General features: G+C 42.3%; 1 protein-coding gene across 1 annotated transcript in view; it reads right to left on the bottom strand.

Annotated features, from left to right (window-relative positions):
* The window catches only part of IARS2 (isoleucyl-tRNA synthetase 2, mitochondrial), a 381,953-nt gene that overhangs the window by 63,402 nt on the left and 296,085 nt on the right, over nt 1–22,466 (bottom strand). Inside the window, exons 19-20 of the mRNA XM_069233870.1 lie at nt 20,735–20,841; nt 1,589–1,734 (exon numbers count right to left, since the gene is read on the bottom strand). Coding sequence (XP_069089971.1) covers nt 1,589–1,734; nt 20,735–20,841 — 253 coding nt within the window. The remainder of the gene's footprint in view (nt 1–1,588; nt 1,735–20,734; nt 20,842–22,466) is intronic.

The raw sequence follows: 22,466 nt of genomic DNA on the forward strand, positions 1-22,466 counted from the left end.
GTAGCTTGGTGTGGTGATGAATGGCAGCACTGGCTCCAATGGCTCTCCTGATGGAATCTACGGTATTCAAACCCCATCCTATTGTGAATTTGGCTGTGTCACGACTGCCCTGTATGCCGTGCATCAGAACAAGTCAACCATCTTCTGGAACACCTGGGAAGTCTTGATCCACCAAATCCTAATGAGCGTGGGAGCAGCAGCCCAGCAGGCATTAATGAACCAGAGGGCCAAGTTTGTGGAAGAAAATACCCTTTTCAAAAAGATCTTCACTTATTTGAACTACCCAACGGGGGGAGTAGTCGGAAAGGTATTGGGGTCTGCCTGACTGGTACAAGTCTGCACCACAAAGCTTTCGGGCGAGGGGTGCAGAGACAAAAATGCAAGGTTGCCTGGGGCAGGGTGGTGGCGTCTTGCTATTTGTCAATTGACGGGGTGAGGTTCTGCCCCAGAGCCCCAAGAGAGTATCAGTGAGTGAATTAGTTAAGGATTGTAGGGGGTTCAGTGGACATTTGCCCAGGCTGTAGCACTTTTGTAAAGACATTGGTTTTGACCTCTAAGGTGAAAGTTAGATTTATAATATGATAGCGAGTGTAATCTCAGCATGCAATCTGCATACCAAAACAAGTATAACATGCAACATTTGCTTGTTTTAAGTTGCCTGCTACATTCTACCCACAAAAATACAATTAAAAAAGAAATTAATTAAAAAGAAGGAAATGACGAGGCTCCCATATCCCCAGACACACTGCTCAAACGTACGTATGTCCATTTGTGGCTACACATGGCACATAAAATTGGAATAATTTGTAAATGGAGTTGATTTTTAAGGACTGGATAGATGCCCACAAAGTGTCTGCCTGGATTGTTATAGTTCAGTGTTTAGTGTGTCACATACCTTACTTTGGGCAAGAGTTCACACATGACTAAGCATAAAGTGTGCTCTAAGCTGGCTCTCTATTGCTATTAACATTTTTTTAGCTTAATTGAATATCTGAAGTCTGGCTACCAGAGTATTTCATTTGACAAACCTTTTTATTTTTAAATACATTCCAAATTTGAACTTGAAACATCTATGTTGCCACTGAGAAATGACCTTGCAAAGGGTAAATCTTTAATAATAAATTGAAAAAAGTTAATACGGTTTATAAGCAAAGTCCAAGTAAAAAAGTAAGATTTCATAGACTAAATAAATATGCGTGTAAAATAGCACATTAGTAGGGAGTCTGTTAAACTTATTTTCATTCTTTCCCAAGATGGATACTCCAAATTTGCTCAGGAACACTTCCTGCCATGTAAACATTTATACCCTGATCTAGTGCTTTAAGCATTTTAATGCGCTTCTTTACCTCAAGAAGCCACATAAGTTAAGAAAACTCTAATGTAGTTGTTTTAAATTGTAAACATAATGCAACGATGTATTGTCTCAAGATGGCTATCATTTTCGAGTCTCTTAGATACCCACCAAACACCACATACAAATTTAACAGTATATCGTGCTCAGTATCGGCAGACTAATTTAGAAATGTGTAGAAACTGCTTTATTTTAAAGTTCAATGTATTCATGTTAAATGTGTTACATTTCTCCTACCTTTTGTATATGGAAGATGCTGGAATACCTCTTCCGCCAAGTGAGGAAGAACAGGAGCAAAGGAGCGCACAAGAATATCGACTCCTGTAGCCAGAACTGTCTGACATGAGCGGCGTTTGGGGCTTTTTTGCTCTTCACAGTAAAGCCTGGAAAAAGAAGAATAAAATGAAGTAAGAGCCTAAGCATGAAGGTATGTGATTAAAGAAAGGTCTACAAACCAATAAATCTTCTGCCACTGATTGTAACAGATCAAATATTTGCCAAACATTCTTTTTGTGATTTCCATTCAACAAGAAGCAACTCTGGTGATTAATTTTTCCTGGACCAATGGTGCTTGTACCAACCTACACATTCCTAAACACTGTAATAGAAAATACACTAGATACTAACACCTTAGTAAACGTATAGGACTACAAAATAAACAACCAATCAGGGGCATGGCTTATAGGCTAACCAAGATGGCAGTGTTTTGCTGAAACCCTGCATCTCCCCTATCCTCCTCCCCATCTCCTGCAGAGCCCCTAGGACCGAGGCCCTTTCATGATACAGTCCAGGTCTACAATTCCTACTGGGGCTCTAGATCCAGAGATAAGTAAACACATTTCATTACCTAAAATGCACAGGCTGATTTTAGTAGCCACCCTGCTGCCTTGAAATTCGGTGGACAGTGCAGTAATTCCACTCCCACATCTAAGATGCCTCATCTTACTATGAATGTTGGCTTTGATCTTAACTGTCTTTTCTCCCATCCTTTATGTGCAACCATGTCTTTACTTACTGAGCTGCTGGAGGCCTTGCCCACAGTGTCTGGTCCATCCTCAACAGCTGCTATAGATGGAGGGCTGCAGCTGAAGTTATCTCCTTTGTGATGTCTTTGGCAGGTGGTATTTGAGTGGTGGCCAATCTCCGAATAGGCGTAATACCAATAAGTGGCCATTTGTTTTTACTTGTGGGGAAAAGGAGCCTGGTGATAAAAGAAGTGTCTAAAAGAAACATCACTACAATTTTCAAACTGTGCTGAACACAGCAAGTCAATGTAATGGACTTTCCCCTGGACTGTGAACCAGCTGAGGTCCCAGTATCTGAGTGTGGACTACAGGGAAGAATAGCTCAAGAGCTCCTTTAGGGACACAACCGCCTTTGGAATCTGGACTGATTTCAATATCACAAGGTCTAGAATAAACATAGTGAAAAAACTGTCTACAGGGCAGAACAACCCAGATCAGAAAAGTATAGTCTTTTTTTTACTTAACCAACGGAGAATTGGGACACCTCCCTAAAGGGTCGCTCTCTGGAGCTCTCTCTCTCCCTCGAAAGGCGAAATTCTGGCCATTCTTCAAAGGATTGAAATGACCACTTCCAAAACGACTGCCAAGCTTGAGGAAATCAATCAAACCTTCAAAAGCTTGAGCCCACTGTTGAGTCAGGTAGAGTAAACACCCATCCTATGCAGATTCGTTCCTCATAGTACAGACATTTTGGAGGCTTACTGCTTCAGCCAGTTCTTGAGTAAAAACCATTACCTATACGACTAAAATTCATAATATAAAGTACAATGTTCTTTTCTGTCTTTACGTAAGCGTAGTGCAGCCACTCTCGTGATAAGTGCTCTGACATCAATTGCGGTCTGTGCTGTATAAAACTGCAAACAAATAAATACCATAAACAAAATATGGAGAACTCAGTGACGATAAATGACAGATGTTTATAACATGCGCAGGTGGGGAAGAACTGTCTCACGGAGAGACAAGGTGAGTCTAGAGAATTTTATGTGGGGAAATATCTTGTGGGTAATTGGTTTTCCCAGGGCAGTGGAAGGAAGAGATGTAAAGGCGTTTGTGCTTACGTGCCTTTTGGAGACCCTAACACCAGACTTGGATGCTGCCGCTGAGAAGATTAATCTCAAACCCACTCCTGCAGTTTGAGATGAAAAAATGAGGGCCTAGATAATTATTGTTTTTGAGGGCCTCAAAATTTAAATAGGATTCGATTCTAAAAAGAACCATACCATACTCATAACAAGACAGCAAGAAACCATGCTATGAACACAGTCACTGGTGAGTGACCCTACCTTCTGCTGTGGATATAGGTTTGTGGAAGTCTGGTATTGCTCCGGTACTAGGGCAGTGGCTCCCCATCGACGTGTGGTGATCTTAAGCATGTGCAACATTGGCCCTGTCACAAAGGAACATAGGACAGGAAGAGGCAGAGCAGCTGAAGGCTATGAAATCTGAGGAGTGTTAAAAATCAATGGCCTAGAAGGCTACATGTGCAAGATAAAAATGTATGCAAAGGAAGCCTTCCCAAAACAGCTTATCCCCATGAAATAAAAAAAAGTCACCACAGCGAGTAACTTGTACTTTTGAGTCTCAGTCCACGTGCTGGCACACTAATTGAAAGATTGTAGAGCATCCAGAAACCAAAAGGAGAGGAAGAAACCATCAAACAGTTTAAGGGCCTGATTACTACCTTGGCGGATTGGATACTCAGTCACAAACTTGACGGATTTCCCATCTGCTGTATAACAAGTTGCATTATATCCTATGGAACTTGTAAAACAGCGGGCGGGATATCCGTCACATTTGTGATGGAGTATCCCATCCGCCAAGGTCATAACTAGGCCGTAAATGTCTATCCAAAGTTACTCCAAAGCATGACCAGGCAAAACTTAACACCAGCTCTGCAGCTGACATCCAACACACAGTGTTTACTAAATGCAAGGGTCTTGACCCACAGTCTGTTTGCACATTACATGCACAGAAATATGCAGCTTAAAGATTTATAATTTTTTTCTAATATTAAGTGCGTGTGCATGAATCATATGTGAGACAGATAAACCTTAAACTAGTAGCACTCCAGGATACAGGACAGAATGAGTAATGTATATGCTTTATGAGGTCATGATCTGATGAAATTTGATCAGGAAAGAACTACAGACCCCTCCTTAAATTCAGATTGTGGAGAGCATCTCAGTGTATGAAGTTTTGGGGGAAGGCTGGATGAAAAATCTCCAGGATTTTTTTTTGTTTTGTTGATAAATGAGGAGAGATATTTGAAACAATAATGATCTTCGGACCATCACATCTTTCAGGTTGTCATACGTCAATTCTTCAGTCTTTTTGGGTACACTTGAAGCAGATTTTCCCTTTTTAAGGATGGGAAGTCTGACGTGTATAGTGTGAATAAGTGGCAATTTTTAAACAAGGCCAACACGCAGCCAAATGCAAGATAAATTGTGGGAAATGGATTTGTAGCCTCACTACTCTGCTTCAGGCTGAAGAAAAGAAATTCTTAGCAGTGGTTTAGGCAGTGCCACCAAAGGCACAAACTAAGTTGCTCATACAGCAAGAGAAAGCCACTACTGCATGAAACACACCATAAAGTTTTATATTCAGATCTAATTAACTAGAGGAATAGAACACTTTCCTGCTTTTAAACAGTCATGGTCAGACTTGAATTAATTACAATCAAATTTAACAAGCCTGTTTGCTAAAATTCAAGAAGTGGTCCACGTTTGCAGGGATTATATCGAGAGAATCAAAACATATACCTTTATAATATGCTGACAATTTGATTTTTTTATGACTAAAGGGCATAAAGTTGGTGGGTCTACTACTTCTGGAAAGGGCGGAGATTTTTTTAATGGCAAAAAAATCATTGAAAAATACCAGATTTTTTACCAATTACCATCAACTGCTTCCAGGCCTATTTCAAATACTGGTAAATTAAATGGACAACAGGGAGACTTGTATTCTTATCAACGAAGAAATTATGCTACTAACTTTTAACCTTTTGATTAATCAGGTTTAGGATGACCTACCTCAGTGAGAAAAATGTATTTAAACCAGCGAGGTAGAGACCAATGAGATAGACATTGTAATCTACTTCAGTACACTTGAGAACTTCTGCAGATGTCCTAAATGTAGTGATAGTTAAAATGTTTTTGTGCAAAGGGTAGTATCTGAATTAAGTTTGACCATCCATGTTTTAGAAGATTGCAGAATGCTTCCTTATAAAAACATTATGTTAAGTACAATTCCGTTGAAGTGGTAAACTTTATTTTAAGGGCTTAATACATCATTTATAAACCACTCGTGCCTCACATCGCCATGATTAGGAATATTGGAACAACACAATTACAATTATTAGCAACTCCTTCCGTTCAGTGTACATTAGCTATTAAATCCATTCAGGAAGTGCTGATCAATGAGCGCTCAGCTGTCAAAAGTTGTCATATTATCATTCACATGATTTCAGAGAAAAATCTTGATATTTTATGTGGAACTAAGACATGGTTGAATGAGGACTGCACATCCATTAAAAGGTGTCACCAAATTACCACCAACTGGGAAGGAAAGTGCACGGTGTATATAGCACAAGGGGTGCTTTTAAAGAATCACAAACTAGTTAGAGAAATAAGGTGTCTGTCTTTTTCCCAAACTAAAATGTGCTTGGACTCTCCCATTATTGAAAAAAAACTATTTTTAATCAAGAAAGCATGGAAAACTACAGAACAGTCTTGCACATGCCCTACTTGGCAAAACCTCTAGAATATGTTGTTCTTAATAATTTTTCACTTTTTCTAAGCCCCCCCAGTAACTGTTTTCTACTAAGTGTTATTCAGGACTAAATGCTAGTGCCCTTGAGCACTTCATTGATGTTACTGCTGTTGTATTTTGCAATATTTTACAGGGTTGTTCTGTTGTACCTGTACTTTGAGCCTTTCACTTCGATAATCAACTTAAAGAATTAAAAAATTCAGTTGTCACATTTGATTGAAGCCTAGAACTTACTGCACTTCTTACAAACTGTTTAACAATCTGGCGGCAGTACAGAGAGCACTGTGACAGTGGTTCTAGATGGTCTTCGAAGGTATGCAGCTGTTACACCTCCTACCTGAATACGTCTAGATATATCTGCAACCTTTGATACCGTTAACCACTAATATTGCTTACATTGTTGGGTGGTTTTGGTATCAGATGCTCATTTCGTACCCCGTTGGCATTTTTTGTTTTTTTAAACTATTTCTTCTTCCAAGTTATAATGTTTTTTTATTATAAGATAAAAAACTGAGAGTACCCAAAGGATCAGTGCTGTCATCCCTTCTTTTTAAACTATACATCGCCCCCTTGGCCCATTTAGTTCAGTAATTTGGACAGACCCCATCCATATACACAGGTCACACACATTCTTTTACGGTCTACAGCATTCCTTACTTGAAAGTGCAAACCTTGTGAAATTGTCAAATAATCTGACTTGGATGGCTCACAATTATCGGAAATTTAATAAAGGGAAAGGCAAAATCTTAGCTCTGTTTCTAAACATAACTGTGATGGAGCTGTCCTTTTTGGCCAGGCTTTATGGATTCACAACCCAAGCCTGTGGAAACTGTGAGAAACCCAACTACCAACTTTGATAAGGACTCCACAGTGAAAGAGCAGATTGGATCAGTAATAAAGGCCTGTTTTTAAGGTCAAGCGCGCAAGCGTTTCTGACCTGTTGTGAGCATTGTGGACGTTTAACCATGCCCACCTCACACCCATCACTTTCACTCGTCCGTGGGCTTGCCTTTCAAAAATCCCTTGATGTCACTGGTAAATTCTTTCAATTTGTCCTGCCTTTGCTAGGTTTTGTTACCGACTTGGGGACTGACCCTGTTACATGGATAATTACAGGATTGCCGATATGTTTTACTGTGAGTGAACTGCTTTTTTTTTTGTTTGGTGTCTGTACTTCACGCTCAGAGTGGCTATGGTGCCTTGAATCGGCTCGCACTGCCGACTCCCAGCAGCTCCCGCCTGCCCCCGTTACCTGTTCATGTCTGCCCGTCCCCACAACCCCTCCAATGCCGTTTCTTGTTTTCTGTTTGTTTTCAGTGTGTCCTCGCTGAAATAGGAAGGGGTCCGCTCTGTGGCATGCCCTGGCGGCATTCATACATTTGTAATCCTCTTTCTTCCACAAAGAAAACGTTAATGTAAGCGGATCTGTCACCTCCAGGGGTGAAATCCAATGATGTACTGCTGAACCGCAGGAGCTGAGTTCAGCCTCCCCTCCCCCCCTTTTTGTTGTCTTTGCAAATCAGTTCAACTCTAGAGCACTCCTGTTTGCAGTTTGTGAGAGCTTGCTCCACCCAGTGGCAGAACACAAAACTGCATCATAAAAGTTGCTGTAAAACTGAATACATTCATGGACAGAATGAACTGTGTGGGTGGGCCCTGGTCTTCCCTTTTGCCCGTTGGCTGGCTCTGTTCTTTGTCCAATACACACTGGAGCCTGCTTTGCTATGTGGTGGAGACCAAGTGCCTTGGTTCTGCTTTGATCATTATTTTTGTTTGATTGAGTAATGTCTGTTTAATCTGAGTGAAACAAAATAAAACTGACATGGTGTTTAAACCGTATTATCTGCTTTCAGTATCTTCTTTGTGACAGGTCTCAATATCCGTTCCTCAAGCTATGCACGTCTACACACGTTATTGGGCCCATAAGCCTGGCCTGGCTTCCGGTCTGCTCTGACCCTACACACTAAGATTGTACATGGTTGCCTCTAAAGCCTTCTTTAAACTTAAGTGAATATGGGTTTGTTTCCACCCCGCAAAAGCACCTGATCCTGGCAAGGGTGTGTGTAAACTATGCATGTCTGAGTTTGAAAAATACCTGCAAATGAAATGCAAACATCTAAAAAAAAAAATTGACAAGTGTTAAAAGTTTGCAAATTTTAAGAGGAACAAATTATGCGGCAGAGTTAACCAATTTATATGGCAAGAAAAGTCCAGTTATGCATTTACAACACCAATAGCACTAACTCAAGAAAATGTGAGACCTATTGCATTGCAAATGATTGTTTTCAAATGAGAATTTTAAAGTGAATCATCGACCTATTCTCATCTTCACAAAGAATTCAAATTCTGTGTTTTTATAGCCCCTTGATTAGATGATTGTAATGCAATATATTTTTACCTACCAGATAAACTCTTAACCAAACTTCAACCTGAATGAAATGCTGCAGCAAGAATGATTTTCAGCCTTTAAAATGGGATTCAATATCTCCTGCTCAACTACATTGGCTTCCACAAAAGCAATGTTCTGCATGTTCACTGCACTAGTCCTCTAACAAAGTGTTTTTCTTTCTATAAATCCAGGAAATCACTGAGGTCTAAAAAGGCAATATGGCAGACTGTTCCCAAATTTCAGTGTCTCGCCACTGGAAGAAAAGCTTTCTCAGTAGCTGTAGCCAGACTGTGAACCAGAATGTCTTTAGTATAACAGCTGAAACTGTTGTGCTGAAATTCAGAAAGTCAGTTGGTTCTTACCAAAATAATTAAAAAACACCTTAATTGGTGCCATTATTAGGATATTCCAGATGCTTTGTGATAGATTTGAGCACCAAGATACCTTTAGGTGATGACTGTAAAACATTAAATACAAATTGGTTTCGGTGCTCTGAGTTAAAACAATTCTAAAGTGGTTTTGAACATACAGCTTTTGTTAAGACCCTTCTCTGCTGTTGTGACAGCAGGTCCGCCCAGAGGGGCATCCTAATTGGAGGATAGATGCTCAAACCTAAGACTTCTGGATACCATACTCTCCATGTCTAATCCTGAGTCACTAGGATGACTTGGGACTGGTCATTCCTGATCTTCTTCAGAGCCCAGGGTAGGAGTGGTATCGGCCAGAAACCATACAGAAGTACTGAGTTCCACTTAAACCAGAAAACGTTGACTTCTGAGAGGTGCCTTGGAAACTCCAGTGCACAAAACTGCTGTCAGTCCGCGTTCTCGAAGGTGGGGAACAGATCGAGTCAAGGTTCTCCCCATTCATAGAAGAGACCTTTCACCACCTCATAGAGTGACTGCCACTCGTAATCCACAGGTGTCAACAGCTGAGCCAATCAACCTGCCATTTAAAGATTCTACCTGTGGCTCACCAGTAGGAAGATCCCTTGATGATCCAGCATTTCAAGAGGCGTAACCCCAAAAGGAATAGTATGTCTGATGCGACTGAGGAGTGACATTTAAGCCCAGGGAACACGCTGTGACCCTTCTTGCCTTGATCTGTTCCAGAGCAGAATCTGCCTTGTCCTCAAAAGGCGAGTTTCATCAAAGTGCATGTCCATAAGAGATGACCGGACACTGTCTGAGAAAACAGTTGACTGCAGCCAAGTGTGGCAGTGAATGGAGACACAGGTGCCAATGGCAGTCCGATGGAATTAGTGGCGTCGAAGCCCCAATTAATTTTTAACTTGGCTGCATCAAAACTGCACACACTATAGAGAGAAAGCAGTATTTCCACAATTCCACTAATTCCCAACTAATACTAAGTAATGCAAAAAATTGGTGGTTGATGCTTAATGTTCGCACATCTGAACACAAAGGAACAATGTCCAATAATGAATGCAGTGAGTCCTTGAATGGGTGCCAACCTGGTAGAAATACCCAACCACCAAGGGTATTAGTTGCACTAGATCAAAGAAGAAGGCGAATTCCTTTGAGCCGTGCTGGAAAGTAAATTTCAATACAGAGATACCAGGGCACTCCAGAGAGTAGCCCACAGTGAATATAATATATATATTGTTGAACATAAGGAATTAAAGTTGACTGCGATGTGAAAACTATCTTCTGGAACGTTGGACTTTCATTCACTGTGGACTACTCTCTGGAGTGCCCTGGTATCTCTGTATTGAAATAATACTAATACTAATACTAGACATATCACACAGTGGAGTGGGTTAAAGTTGCCACCAGTCACTTATATATTTTCCAGTTCTCACTTAAAGATATTCTTTTATGGATGGAAAGGCCTCACCCACCTAATAGTGGTATGCTTCATCATAGGCCAGTCCAACCTACCAAGCCACGATGATACTGGCTCGGAGGTCTCAACCGTAGCCCCACAGGAGAACCAGCTCCTATTGGGACAGGGAGATCAGAATAATTTTTAATCTGGTTAAAGGGAACCAAAGAGACGCCTAGAGAACCAGATAGGAATTAGCCTTACCTAGTTGCATGTATGAGTAAACAACATGTAACGGACTGTATAACATTAGGCTAAGACTTTTGCCCTGACGAAGGCCGCAAGACTCGCTTGAGAAAAGATTTTCTGAACAAAGGACTTGTATAGAACCGAAACATGTTGGCAAATACATTTGATACGTGATTAGGGTGTACTGATTCTTCACGAAAAATGTTACACCACTTACTTGTTTTTAACCTTACCTCGGGCTGTCACTAATAAAGCAATACCTTTAGACCGGCACAAAGGTATTTTTAATCATCTTCTATAACCTTGGTTCTTATTATCGAAGAATACAATGTATTCTGATCTCCTTGCATCAAAACTGCCCTGGGCAGTTTGGGTTAGCACAGGCTGGAGGTGTTCTGTGACACCTGAGAGGACTTCAGCCATGGAATCCCAAAGAGCATGGTAACAGTGGCTGAGACAGCTGGCATTCACAGACCTGAGGGTCAAGCTGGTGGACAATAATATCCTCTCCCCAAAGGTCTCCACACGTTTGAACTCCCTATCTGGGGAGTAGTTGGAAGGGTATTCAGGTTTGTCTGATTTGTACATAGTTTTGAAGGGAGAGATGCTTAGAGGAAAATGCTGGGTCGCCCAGGGCAGGGTAGTGTCATCTCGCAATCTGGCGATTAACCAAGGGGCCAGACCAAGGGTTAGCCCAAGCCTCTAAAAGGTATCTGTAAGTGCCTCATTGAAGGGCAGGAAGAGCTCAGTGGATGTTTACCCCAGGTGAAGCACTTTTGTCAATGCACTGGTTTTGATTTCTAAGGTGGGGAGCTGGAGGTCAAGAACTTTGGCTGCCCTATGTATGATCATTGTGTAAGAATTGCTCTCCTCCGTGGCAAAACCAGGGTGTGTGAGGAGGGCCAAGTCACAGAAAGTATCAAGTCCTCTGACTTCTTAAAGGCCATCATACCAATTTTCCTTGTGGTATGGATGCCCTATTTCAACACCCAATCATTGTTTGAATCTGTGCCAAATAAGGAATGCAACATATGTGTCCTTTCTTGTGGGGGTGGCAAGCCCAGTGGAGGAGGTAGTGCTTCAATAGAAGCTGGGCGCAGAATTGGTCCAGGTCAAAGCCACACCTACTCTGAGTAAGAGAGCGCAATGGGAACCTCATCCTCCGGCAGCGATGAAGTCGGCATCAGCGTCAAGGCTTTGGAGACCAGAGTGACGCCAGTGGTGGAGTCGGGACAGGAGCTAGGGAAGGCCCAGTGATAGATTCAGAGGGTCAAACTGGCACTGAGGGTGAACCCACAGGTGGTACCCGAAATAGAGGGCCTTTTGCCTCCCCGGGGCCTGAAGGCGCACCCGAGGTAGTAGATAAGGATCTGAAGACTCAGAGCGTGGCCTCGCTGTGCTCTCTGATCTGGCTCGGTGTCAGAGACGGCCCACGAAACTCGTGTGCTACCAGAAAACGTTGCAGAATAGGATCCGACATCGATCCACTTTGGGAGCAAGATCAAGAGGAATGGTGACACCCTTGTACCTTTTCAGGAGTATGCAAGTGATAGGAAGGGGCAAGGTCCAACCTGGAGACTTTTTGTGTTTTTTCTTCAGCTTACTTGAAGACTTTGAGCGTGACAACGATTGACTTCTGGAATAAGTCTTGCAAATTTTGCATCACAACTAGGACTGACCCTTCGACTTAGACCAGTCTTGTTGCAAAGCCTTCCAGTGGTCAGTGGTAGAGTTTCACATTGCAGTGTCTTATGGCCTTTGGGTTCACCAACATGCTGTCACTGCACACCACAAAAGTTATGGCTCTACTGCAGCTCCAAGGCACCACAGGCAAACAAGATGAGGAACTGTCACAGACATTTGTTTGTGATGGTCCTTACAGGGTTTGCACCCTGTTATCTTGGGAGGTGACATTCCCCTTGCACAATGTCAACCTTTGGGTGAAAAGCAGTCTCAAAGAAATGAGATGTAGCTCTGGCTCCGCGTCTGGTGGCATGGAAAGACAGGAACGGATGACAGCATGCAGGAGTGGCACCAATATAGGCCCTGAAAGTCACTTCTCGAATGGAACGGCTTTGATGCGGCGCAGCACAGCGCCGCCTACTGGCACACCAAAGTACCACTCAAATATTTCCGGATCCAATCTGACGCCTGAGGACAAATCAAATGTGAGGAATCTGTAGTTAGAAGTCTCCATCAAAAGAAGGATGTGTCAGGTTTTGGCCGTGAATCTCATTGACAGATAGAGATACTGTACTGCTGTCTGCTCTACAAAAACTGGCATAGCTCTTGCCACAAGAGGTGTAGTGATATTAGGATATGCCACCCCACCGGGGGAAGAATCCTAAAATATATACAATGAAGGCTAGAATGTCTTAAAAGAATATTAGTAAAATACTAAAGGAAAGAGGTAACATGCCACTTGGATGGTGAAGTCTGCAGGCAGTAGCCCCTGATAGTCTACAGGAATACAAGCAAAGAGTCAATAGTAGAGGGGAATGAGAACCTCCACCACAAAACCCCATTTTTGCCTCCAGAATTTCAGTCCAGAAAAGAAGAAACAAGACCTTTAATAGAAAAAGTCAGAATGAGAGGTGGACTGTTCGAGTAGGAACAAGAAAGATGTACCCCAGGGAGCATTAGCCTGGCTGTGAGAGCAAACTGTCAGAAAACATTAGTGCTTGACTGATTCACTGATGGCACCACAGTGGGAGAGGATACCAATATGGATGAACGTAAGCACTGGGAATGCCTAGATGCTGGGAGTCAGTTTGTCGACTTCAAGGTGAACAGCATAGTGGTTTAGGGTTATTCAGAGCAAGGATGTGCCTTTGTGGGAGGCAGCGAGCATTAGGAAGCCTTATTCATTGAAGCAATTAATTGTTGTTAGCTATACAGATGGAGAATTATTTTAGAGCTATTGGTGAGAGAGGGAATTAATAATGGAGTAACTAGATGTTGAGAGATTTAACACTTGGCATGTGCTCCTTTTTCTTCCTTCAACCCCAAGAAGTTAAAGTGGGAAACCATAAAATAAAGGTTCTGCCTATAGAGCATGGATTGGGTTAAGTGAAATGAAGAAACTTACAAAAACATCGAACACGTGGGGTCTCAAGAAGCAGGTGGGGTTTGGTGAACAATCCATTGGAAAATATGTCAGCATGAACGCAAGGCACCTATGTAAATGTCAGTTTATGTTGTTTAATTAAAAGATTGTTTTGAAAAAATCAACAACTCATAGTTTTTAATCACAATCCAAACAGTGAGTTGTATCTAGGTACTTGTACTTCACACTGAGATGCAGCGTGATCCCCTCTGCGGATTATATCTGGGTCTACAGTGAGCTACCTCAGCTGAAGATCTATAAGGGTCTACTGTGAGCTTCATGTCTCTGAGAATATGTGAGTGGTTGTTTGGATCGGGATGGCAATGCGAAAAGGTGTTGATAGCTAAATGGGGTCATATGGCATGTATATGAAGATAGGCAGAGCAATGTAACTCCTTTAAAGTCATGTGAAGTCCTTTTGTGGATATAGGAATTATCACTGGAGTTATGTGAAATGTTGTTTTCAAACATGTGGGGGTTCAGTGAAGGTCTGCTATGTAGCATATGAAAGTATCGGGAAGTTGTATGTAAAGAGGGTTTGGCCAAAAAGACACAATGGGGGTTATTCTAACTTTGGAGGAGTGTTAATCCGTCCCAAAAGTGACGGTAAAGTGACGGATATACCACCAGCCGTATTACGAGTTCCATAGGAGATAATGGACTCGTAATAAGGCTGGTGGTAATTCCGTCACTTTTCCGTCACTTTTGGGACAGATTAACACCTCCTCCAAAGTTAGAATAACCCCCAATGTGACTAATCAGCATAAGTAAAAAAAAAAAAAAGAAGAAAAAAAAAAGAAGCATTTGACACTTTCATAACAGTTGAAATAAACAAAATATAGCACTGCTACAAAAGAAAGCACCAGAAAAGAGAGAGAATAGGTGAATAAATGGCTTATAAAAGATCTGATACAACTCTAAAAAAGCACAAGCAAAGCCAATAGGTGTGGCTTTCACTATGGAGCTGCCAGGCTCTAAAAGATAACCTTTGTCCCATGGACCCTGACTTGAAATTGCTTACTTAATGTGGAAACGTCTGCACTATCCGTACAAAAAATGCTGTTACTCACAGTGAAGGGATCCAATGACTAAAGTGGGCTGATCCATCGTTGTATATACTTGGTGGAGGATGTAAAATGTGAATGTCGGTAACACCAGATCAATAGATGAAGAGAGGTAACTAAAAGTCCTTTTATGTTTGCATCTGTATTTATTATTCTATTACACATTGTGGAAAAACAAAGACCTAGGGATGTGTAGGAAAGAGATAATATGCAATCTGTTAGGAAATTGGAAAGCCTCTCAAGCATACAAGAAAGAATAGTTGCAGGAACTAAACTGAGAGCAACAGTAATCTCACACTGCATCAGGTAGATCAATAACTTGAGAAAAGATAGGTAAACCGAATTAAAAAGAAGTGAAAACTAATAATGAAAGAAGGGAAGCAATCCAACAAGTCATCCTATATACACTAGGGAGCATGAACAGGAGCCTGGTAAAAAATCTATCTTTTAAAGGAAAAAAATTACCAAAGAATTAACTTAGAAAAAACACGATAATCACACTTGAGCAACAATAACTCTTAAACATGTTCTTTGCAAACTACAAGAACACACTCATATTATGGGGAAATGCAAAGAAGATGACATACCAAAAAGTACAAAACCAAAAATCATTCACTTCCCTTTAATTGCACCAATTGGAAATGTTGGTAAGTACAAAGAAGGGACCAGACTGCAGAAGAATACTATAGGAAAGTGCCCCTTTTTGACACGGTCACCCCCCCTTTTTGCCCAGTATATGATGCAATTTTGACTGAAAATGCACTGGGTTCCTGCTAATCAGGTCCCCAATGCCAGATCTCTTTCCCTAAAACTGTGCAACTGTTCCACAATTTGGAATACCTTTGGCACCCCTGTAAGTCCCTAGTAAATGGTCCTGGTGCCTATGGCATGGGTACCAAAGAGGGTCCCCAAGGGCTGCAGCATGTATTGTGCCACCCTCAAGGACCCCTCACATAGCACATGCAGACTACCACTGCAGGCTGCGTGTCTTGGTGCAGCTAAAAGTGAAAACACAACAAGGCAAACAGCCTGTGTGCCAAGTCCCCTAAACACTGCATGCAATATATGTAAGTCACCCCTACAGCAGGGTGCATTATATTACATTGTCCATCATGGGTCTCCCCACTGTGACCTTCACACAAATGCCTGCAGCCTCTTTGTGCAGGCCCCCCTTAACCGCGACCGCCACCAGTGACAGAAACCCATCAGTCCACTACACCCCTGCACCTGGCCGCCGCGGACAGTTGAGAAGAGGACCACTGGTGTTCCTATGTCCCCGAGCCTTGTGAGACCAAAGGTGACTTGTTGTGCTGCTGGCCTGGAACCCCGTCCATGCCTGCAGCCTCTTTCTGCGGGCCCTCCCCCTACCGTGACCACCACCAGTGACAGAAATCCGATGGTACCTTGCACCTCTGCACCCGGCCGTCCCGGACTGAGGAGAAGAGGTCCACTGGTGTCCCTACGTCCCAGAGAATCTCAAGACTTGAACCTCTTAATGGCTCAATCAGACTGGACCCCAAGTCACCTGTCTGCAATACCTTTCTGACCGGCCCGATCCCCATTGACTTCATCGGGGCACCAGATGCTGAACAACACCTCTGCATCCAGCTGCCCCTAGGACCTTTTCCCATACTCACCTTAAGTCGGGAAGATTGGTCCTGTAAGTCACTGTTGAGTACCGGCTTGCTGTATTAGTTTTTCCTTCATAGGATAACATTGCAGCTTCAGAAAATTGCACTACGTGTCGACTTTTCAAAACTGTGATACTTTCTATTGCAAAAAGAGACTTGCCTGATAGTATTCATTCTGGTGTCTAAACATGGTGTAAAGACACCAGTTATTTTCACAAATTGGTGTGGATTTCCTTATTCAGTCTCGTGTCTCATTTATTGACTGTGTGCCTATAGTAAATGTCTAACACTCAGCTCTGATAAACTTAAGGGTGCTTGACCAAACTACACCCCTAAAATTGCACTTTGGAATTTCTAGAGCAAAACCCTGTCCACTCAAAAGGGAACCCTTGAACTCTTTGCACAGTATACCTCAATTTGGTATAATAGATAAAGAGCCAACTTCCAACAAACACCAACAACATGATCCAGGAAACAGGCCAGACTCCAATGTTCTACAAGTGTGCAGATGAATGAATCAAGAGAAAATGCAAAAGATAAGCACACATTCTACAAAATGTTGATGAGGAGCATGTATACACACATATTAAGAAGAATTAAATATCAGAATTAATTATCAGATGTCTGCCTAAAATTGCCAGTGAAACAAATAGAGACACGTTGAAGGAATGAGTCCAGTGGACTGGTGGTACAAACATACCAGGCAGCAGAGTCGGAGATTTCCAGCAAGTTTGGTTATTCTTTGTAGAGTTAAGATTCACTGCTTCGAGACTATGTTGTCGGTCTCTCAAAGATTTACACAAAAAATGCACCTGGCAATAGAGACATGGCCATAAAACCAAATAGACCCCTAAAACAAAGCTCCCATTTCAGTACTGAAAGTTCCATCAATAACGGTGCTTTGAACCACAGCAGAAAAGCAATCAGCCACCAAAAAGGACAAAACATATGCACTGTCTTGGAACTGCTCCTTTATAGGCAAAAAAAATGAAAAAATGTCCATTCTCATTATGCTTGGGATTACAGCCAACATCTTTTCTACTACAATGCAGTATGTTTGAAAGGTTTATTTACAACGATATTTCCAGGTGAGTGCTATGTAGCAAATGAGTTCCACCCATTTAATTCCCATAGATTTTTTGGGTTTTGACCACTCAGTTTTTTGGACTTTTACTGCAAGTCTCACCAACTGAGTTTTACTCATGGTAAATTCACAATAAAAAGACTGAGTGATAAACTCCAGCGTCCAGACTTTTAAGGTAAGGCATCTGCTGTGCAGCTAGGGTAAGAGGCTCTGGGTTGCTTACATGTGAACATGTGAGCACACTTGTACACAAGTGACGGCTGGGCTGGTTACATGGGAATTTGTGAGCACAGGTGTGTGTGCACATGTGTGGGCTTGCATATGTAAGACTACTGTCTTGCACAGCTTTGTATCTGAGCACTGGTATGTTCTGGAAGGCAGGTATGTTCTGGAAGGCACCCTTCAAGGATTTGTGCTGACTTGGGATAGGCCTTATAATGTGGTTAGGCATCCATAGTGTAAGTCTGTAGTGCCTACTGAAAGCTTGTGGCACTTTACTGAATTTTAGAGATGAAACCTATTGCTGAAAACTAAAAGGGTTTTTGGAACAAAATTGGGAATGGGTGGTGAGTCCCCTACATAAAAGGCTAAGGAGAAATAGATACAAAATAAAAACGGCCTATGTTTGTATATGTTTAAGAACAAGATACCTTATTGCAAAGCACGCATATCAGTGAGACTACATGTATATAACTTCAAGAAGACCTGATGATGCGGGTCTCTGTGAAACATGTGCTGGCTGCTGTTTGTTTTAATGTCAAACAAATGAATGCTAAGTGAATCCTGAGTAAATGAAATCTGGAATAAAAAAGTAAAGAAGATATACAAGAACCAGATCTGTGGAATCTTTAATATGGACACTTCTTTTAAGATTGAGTGCCCACAAGTAGTAGGATAACTGAATTACACATTATAAGCGAAATCTGCACCAGAGTACAGTTTCACCTACAGGATCCATTAATGCATCCAACTTAAGATAAACACTTATCCTGAGTGTAGATCCACCATCACTTTCAGCATATCTACACACCTTATGGTACTTTAATAATTGTCATATTTCCTAGGCTCAGCGATAATCAGATTCCAGGCCTTCATACTATTAAGACTAAGCTATTAACAGCGCTAAACCCAATTCCTAGTAAAGGAAGGGATGTGGAGAAAACCTGCACCAGTTAATTAACTGTTCACACTGCACCTGGACTGGGAAAGTGCACAGAAATAATTGAGGAAAGCCAGCCTCTGGAGCCAAACAGAGGAGGGACTCGCCTTTAAAGTTTTGGTGGGAAAGGAGCAGGCATCTCTGTCAGAAGCTCCTGGGAAACATATTTCCATAGTCCAGTTGAAGATGCCATCTTTGAAAGTCCCAGAATGCTGTGCAGGAGGGTTGGGACAGGGCTGAAGTGCTGATGTGGCATTCTAGGATTGGTCAGGATGCCTCACTTCTAGAACTTTTCACCCCACATGGAAACCTCTGCACAAGGGAGAGAATTATTAGAAGACACTTGACCCGGAAGCAACTATTGTGAAAGAATGCCCAGCTAGAAGAAGAAGCCACCTGATGCCCATACAATGATGGACTGAAGGACTTTAACTCTAGATTGCCATGAGGACTTGGAGGAGTCTCTCCAGGGTAGGACTTCTGTGGTCTGGCCCTGGACTATTGACAAACCCGTGCCCTTCAAGTAGCCAGGAGGTTCCGGACCTGGGGAGTATGGCAGGGAGGGTGTTCAGCTTGCTGGCTCTGGAGGGGCTGTGGAAGGCACTCCCGAGCAAAAGAGAACACCATGAGCCCAGGGAGAGAACAGGTCGGGCACAGGGAGTCACACAATCAAGCATCCAAGAAAAAGTGCTCAATAAGCATCAGGAGGCCTGAAGAAAAAGTGCTTGGTTGCTATGGCTGGAGAAAGGATCCCACAGTCAGCAAAAGTGGACTTACGGGGCCTGAGAGCTCATCATTTAAGGCTCAGTCATCCAGGGCGATGGAACGTAAAACAGAGCAAGCAGAACTCTGAGGGATTCTAAATATTCCCCAGGGGAGGGCCAAGGCTTAACTTAATCTCATTTTTATGATTGAATGGGGAGGAGGCGTGTGTAGGGCTCCTTTTTTCCCCTTCGGCCTGGGATATCAAATTCCTTTGGATATCCCACAGGAAACAAAAGTTGAATGCCACTTTGCTCCTTATGCCTTGTGCATTCTCAGACTCTCGTGCCCATGCCTTGAGGAGTGCAGCGCACACCACAACCACCTTACTGTGAAAATGTGGGTGGGACAGATCAGCTGCCAAATGTGAAGCTAGATCACACTTAAGAAAAGAAAGCATCACTGAACAGCAGAGAAGCTGTTCATAACTGATCATACCCATGACAAGGAGTGCTCCATAAGCCCCTGCAAGTGGTATAAAACATACTGTTCTTTGTGGTGCCCAGAAGGGCCGGGGCACCAGCAAGTGCTGGGGGACCTACCAGAAGAGCAGCAGTCTCCCCAGATGATGCCTACAAAATAACCCTCAGTTTTCCAGGGAACTGAATCCCTGACCCCAGGAGAGGCTTTCCAGGTTTTCAAACACTCTTGGAGCTGTGGCTTTTAGTTCATAAGCTCTGGAGAGCTGATACCCCTGTTGATTCGTCCTAAAACTGCAGTAGCTGTATAATGTAGAGATTAGACTCTGGGAAACAAGGCATTCACTGTAATGCTTTATTGACAAAAGTAATGACTGACAATGCAGAGTTTTATACTACAATGAACAGTAGTAAATAGATTTCAACGGTGTTACAACAGTAATTATAATATGCTGCTGCTTTTTCTGACAAAGTCAATAAGCCATTATTGACAATGACACTCCCTTATATTTTGATATTGCTTCTAGCATAGAGGGAGGTATTGTGGTTATAGCGTGCAGGACCAACTAGGGGTGTAATGTGATATGAGAGCATCACCAAATCGATTTCCATCCACCTGATTGTATATAGTTGTAATGAATGTGTATTATTTAGGGGAGCGAGAGAGGGACAGAGACGGAGGGAGAGAGAGTGTGTGTGTGTGTGTATAACAAAAGTCACTAACTGGACAATAACATACTGAGCATTGTTACTGAGTACCAGTAAACTGGGGTTACCAGCACATGCCACCTCCCCTACGAAGTCCTTGGACTACTCTGCTTTGCTACACTGAGGGAGTCAAGTGCTACAATGGGGTACTTGGTTCAGTACAGACTGATTACTTGTGAAGTACTCACATCCTCCACAACTAATAACATAACTTCTTACATGTGGTCTGCATACCTGTCTTTGATTATACTGAAGTAAAAACTTGACAGGTCCCTTGTGATCAAAGTCGTAAGCAGACGAATTACTTTTCCGAAATCATACTCCTTATATGCCTGTGTGACCTAAGAAAAATAAACAAAGCCAGACATTTAGACAAGGTTTTTGGCAGCCACAAAATATGTTTGCGAAATAGTTTAGATATTTGCCACTAGCTCACAGCAAAAACATTTCAAACATTCATTACTATAAACTGGTCATCTGACCAGAGCAGCTATGTCATATGCCCACAATATAGACTTCTGATGTGAACCAATGTTGAAAATCTGGCCAAGTTGTGACCAGTGTATCACAATACATTTGTCTGTGCAGGTCGAAGATATAACAATTTCCCTCGCTCATTGCTCTCCAGCTGTTGCAACAAATGAAGAACTGCAGCCATTACATCACCTTGACACTACAGCCGATTCTTTCAAAACAGGATGATCCACACTGACAAATGAACCTGCCAGAATTCCAGATAGAGAGCATTCAGCACTTCCATCAGCAGCATATCAATTCCAATCTTTGAGTATCAAGCACCAGTTAACAGCAAACACAAACATGCTACGGATACACGTAGCATGGTATTTATCTTTTTCATTATCACACAAACTGGTTTACAGTCAGAAAATGCTGGACAATTCTGGGTCCAAGACATGCTTCATCCACTGCCTCCAATTCTTTCCACAACTGACCACTGATGATCTTTAACATTATAGGTAGCAGTGGTTTATTGTACGAATAATTTTCTTTCAACTTAGAACATACAATCAAGTTACCTTTATTTTTCCTCCAGTGCAACAGGTTTTTACTCTCTGTAGTGGTCGGGGCTGCTATAAGTGTAATACAATTCCAAAAACGACTTTCCAAAATTGCATGCAACCAGTAATGTGTGGCCAAACATCAACTTTGTGCACCTCATTTTTTTAATAAACCCATCAGCTGGAAAGACCTGGCAAGTTATGAGAGACTTTGAAGGTGAAGTGTGAGGAGTAACGTGGCTTACGAGCAGAGAGGCTCCTGTGAAATGGAGGTGTACTTTATGGGTCCATCTCACCACACAGCCCCGCTATGGGTATCAATTCTATGTCATGGAACGATATCAACAGACACACACACACACACACACACACACACACACACACACACACACACACACACAGACACACAGACACACACAATCATCACACTACAGCCTGCTATGAGAACTTCAAGACAGGAGAGCACACTCTCCAGTGTCACACGGGGGTATTTCTCAATCACAACACTATTAACACAAACACAAAAATGGAGGTCCTGTCTGGTAGAGAGATATAGGTAAAGCAGAGTAGACAGAAAATATTACAACATGTTGATACTCTAGAGCCCTCCTGGACTAAAATGGATTTCTCAAAGAGAAGGAATTACATGTTTCAGTGACTGCACGACTAGCACCTTGGGTTTCCTGGAAAATCAACAGGTATGCTGCTGGAGAAGAATGTGGTCAGGATGTTGGGATGCTGTCACGGTCCATGAGACGGTAGGAGATGTACTTGGTGACCCTCCTGGAAATCCAGAGAAGTGCTCATGCAAAGAAGATAGAAAGAGCTGCCTGGCTGTTGACTAAAAGCCAAATACGTTGAGAACAATGAGGGCAATATTTCACTGATCCTTACATCATCTGGAGGGAGGGAGAAACTATGTTTGTTGACTCTACCTATGCCATTGC

This window comes from Pleurodeles waltl, chromosome 5, assembly GCF_031143425.1.
Source record: "Pleurodeles waltl isolate 20211129_DDA chromosome 5, aPleWal1.hap1.20221129, whole genome shotgun sequence".
NCBI classification, from domain to species: domain Eukaryota; kingdom Metazoa; phylum Chordata; class Amphibia; order Caudata; family Salamandridae; genus Pleurodeles; species Pleurodeles waltl.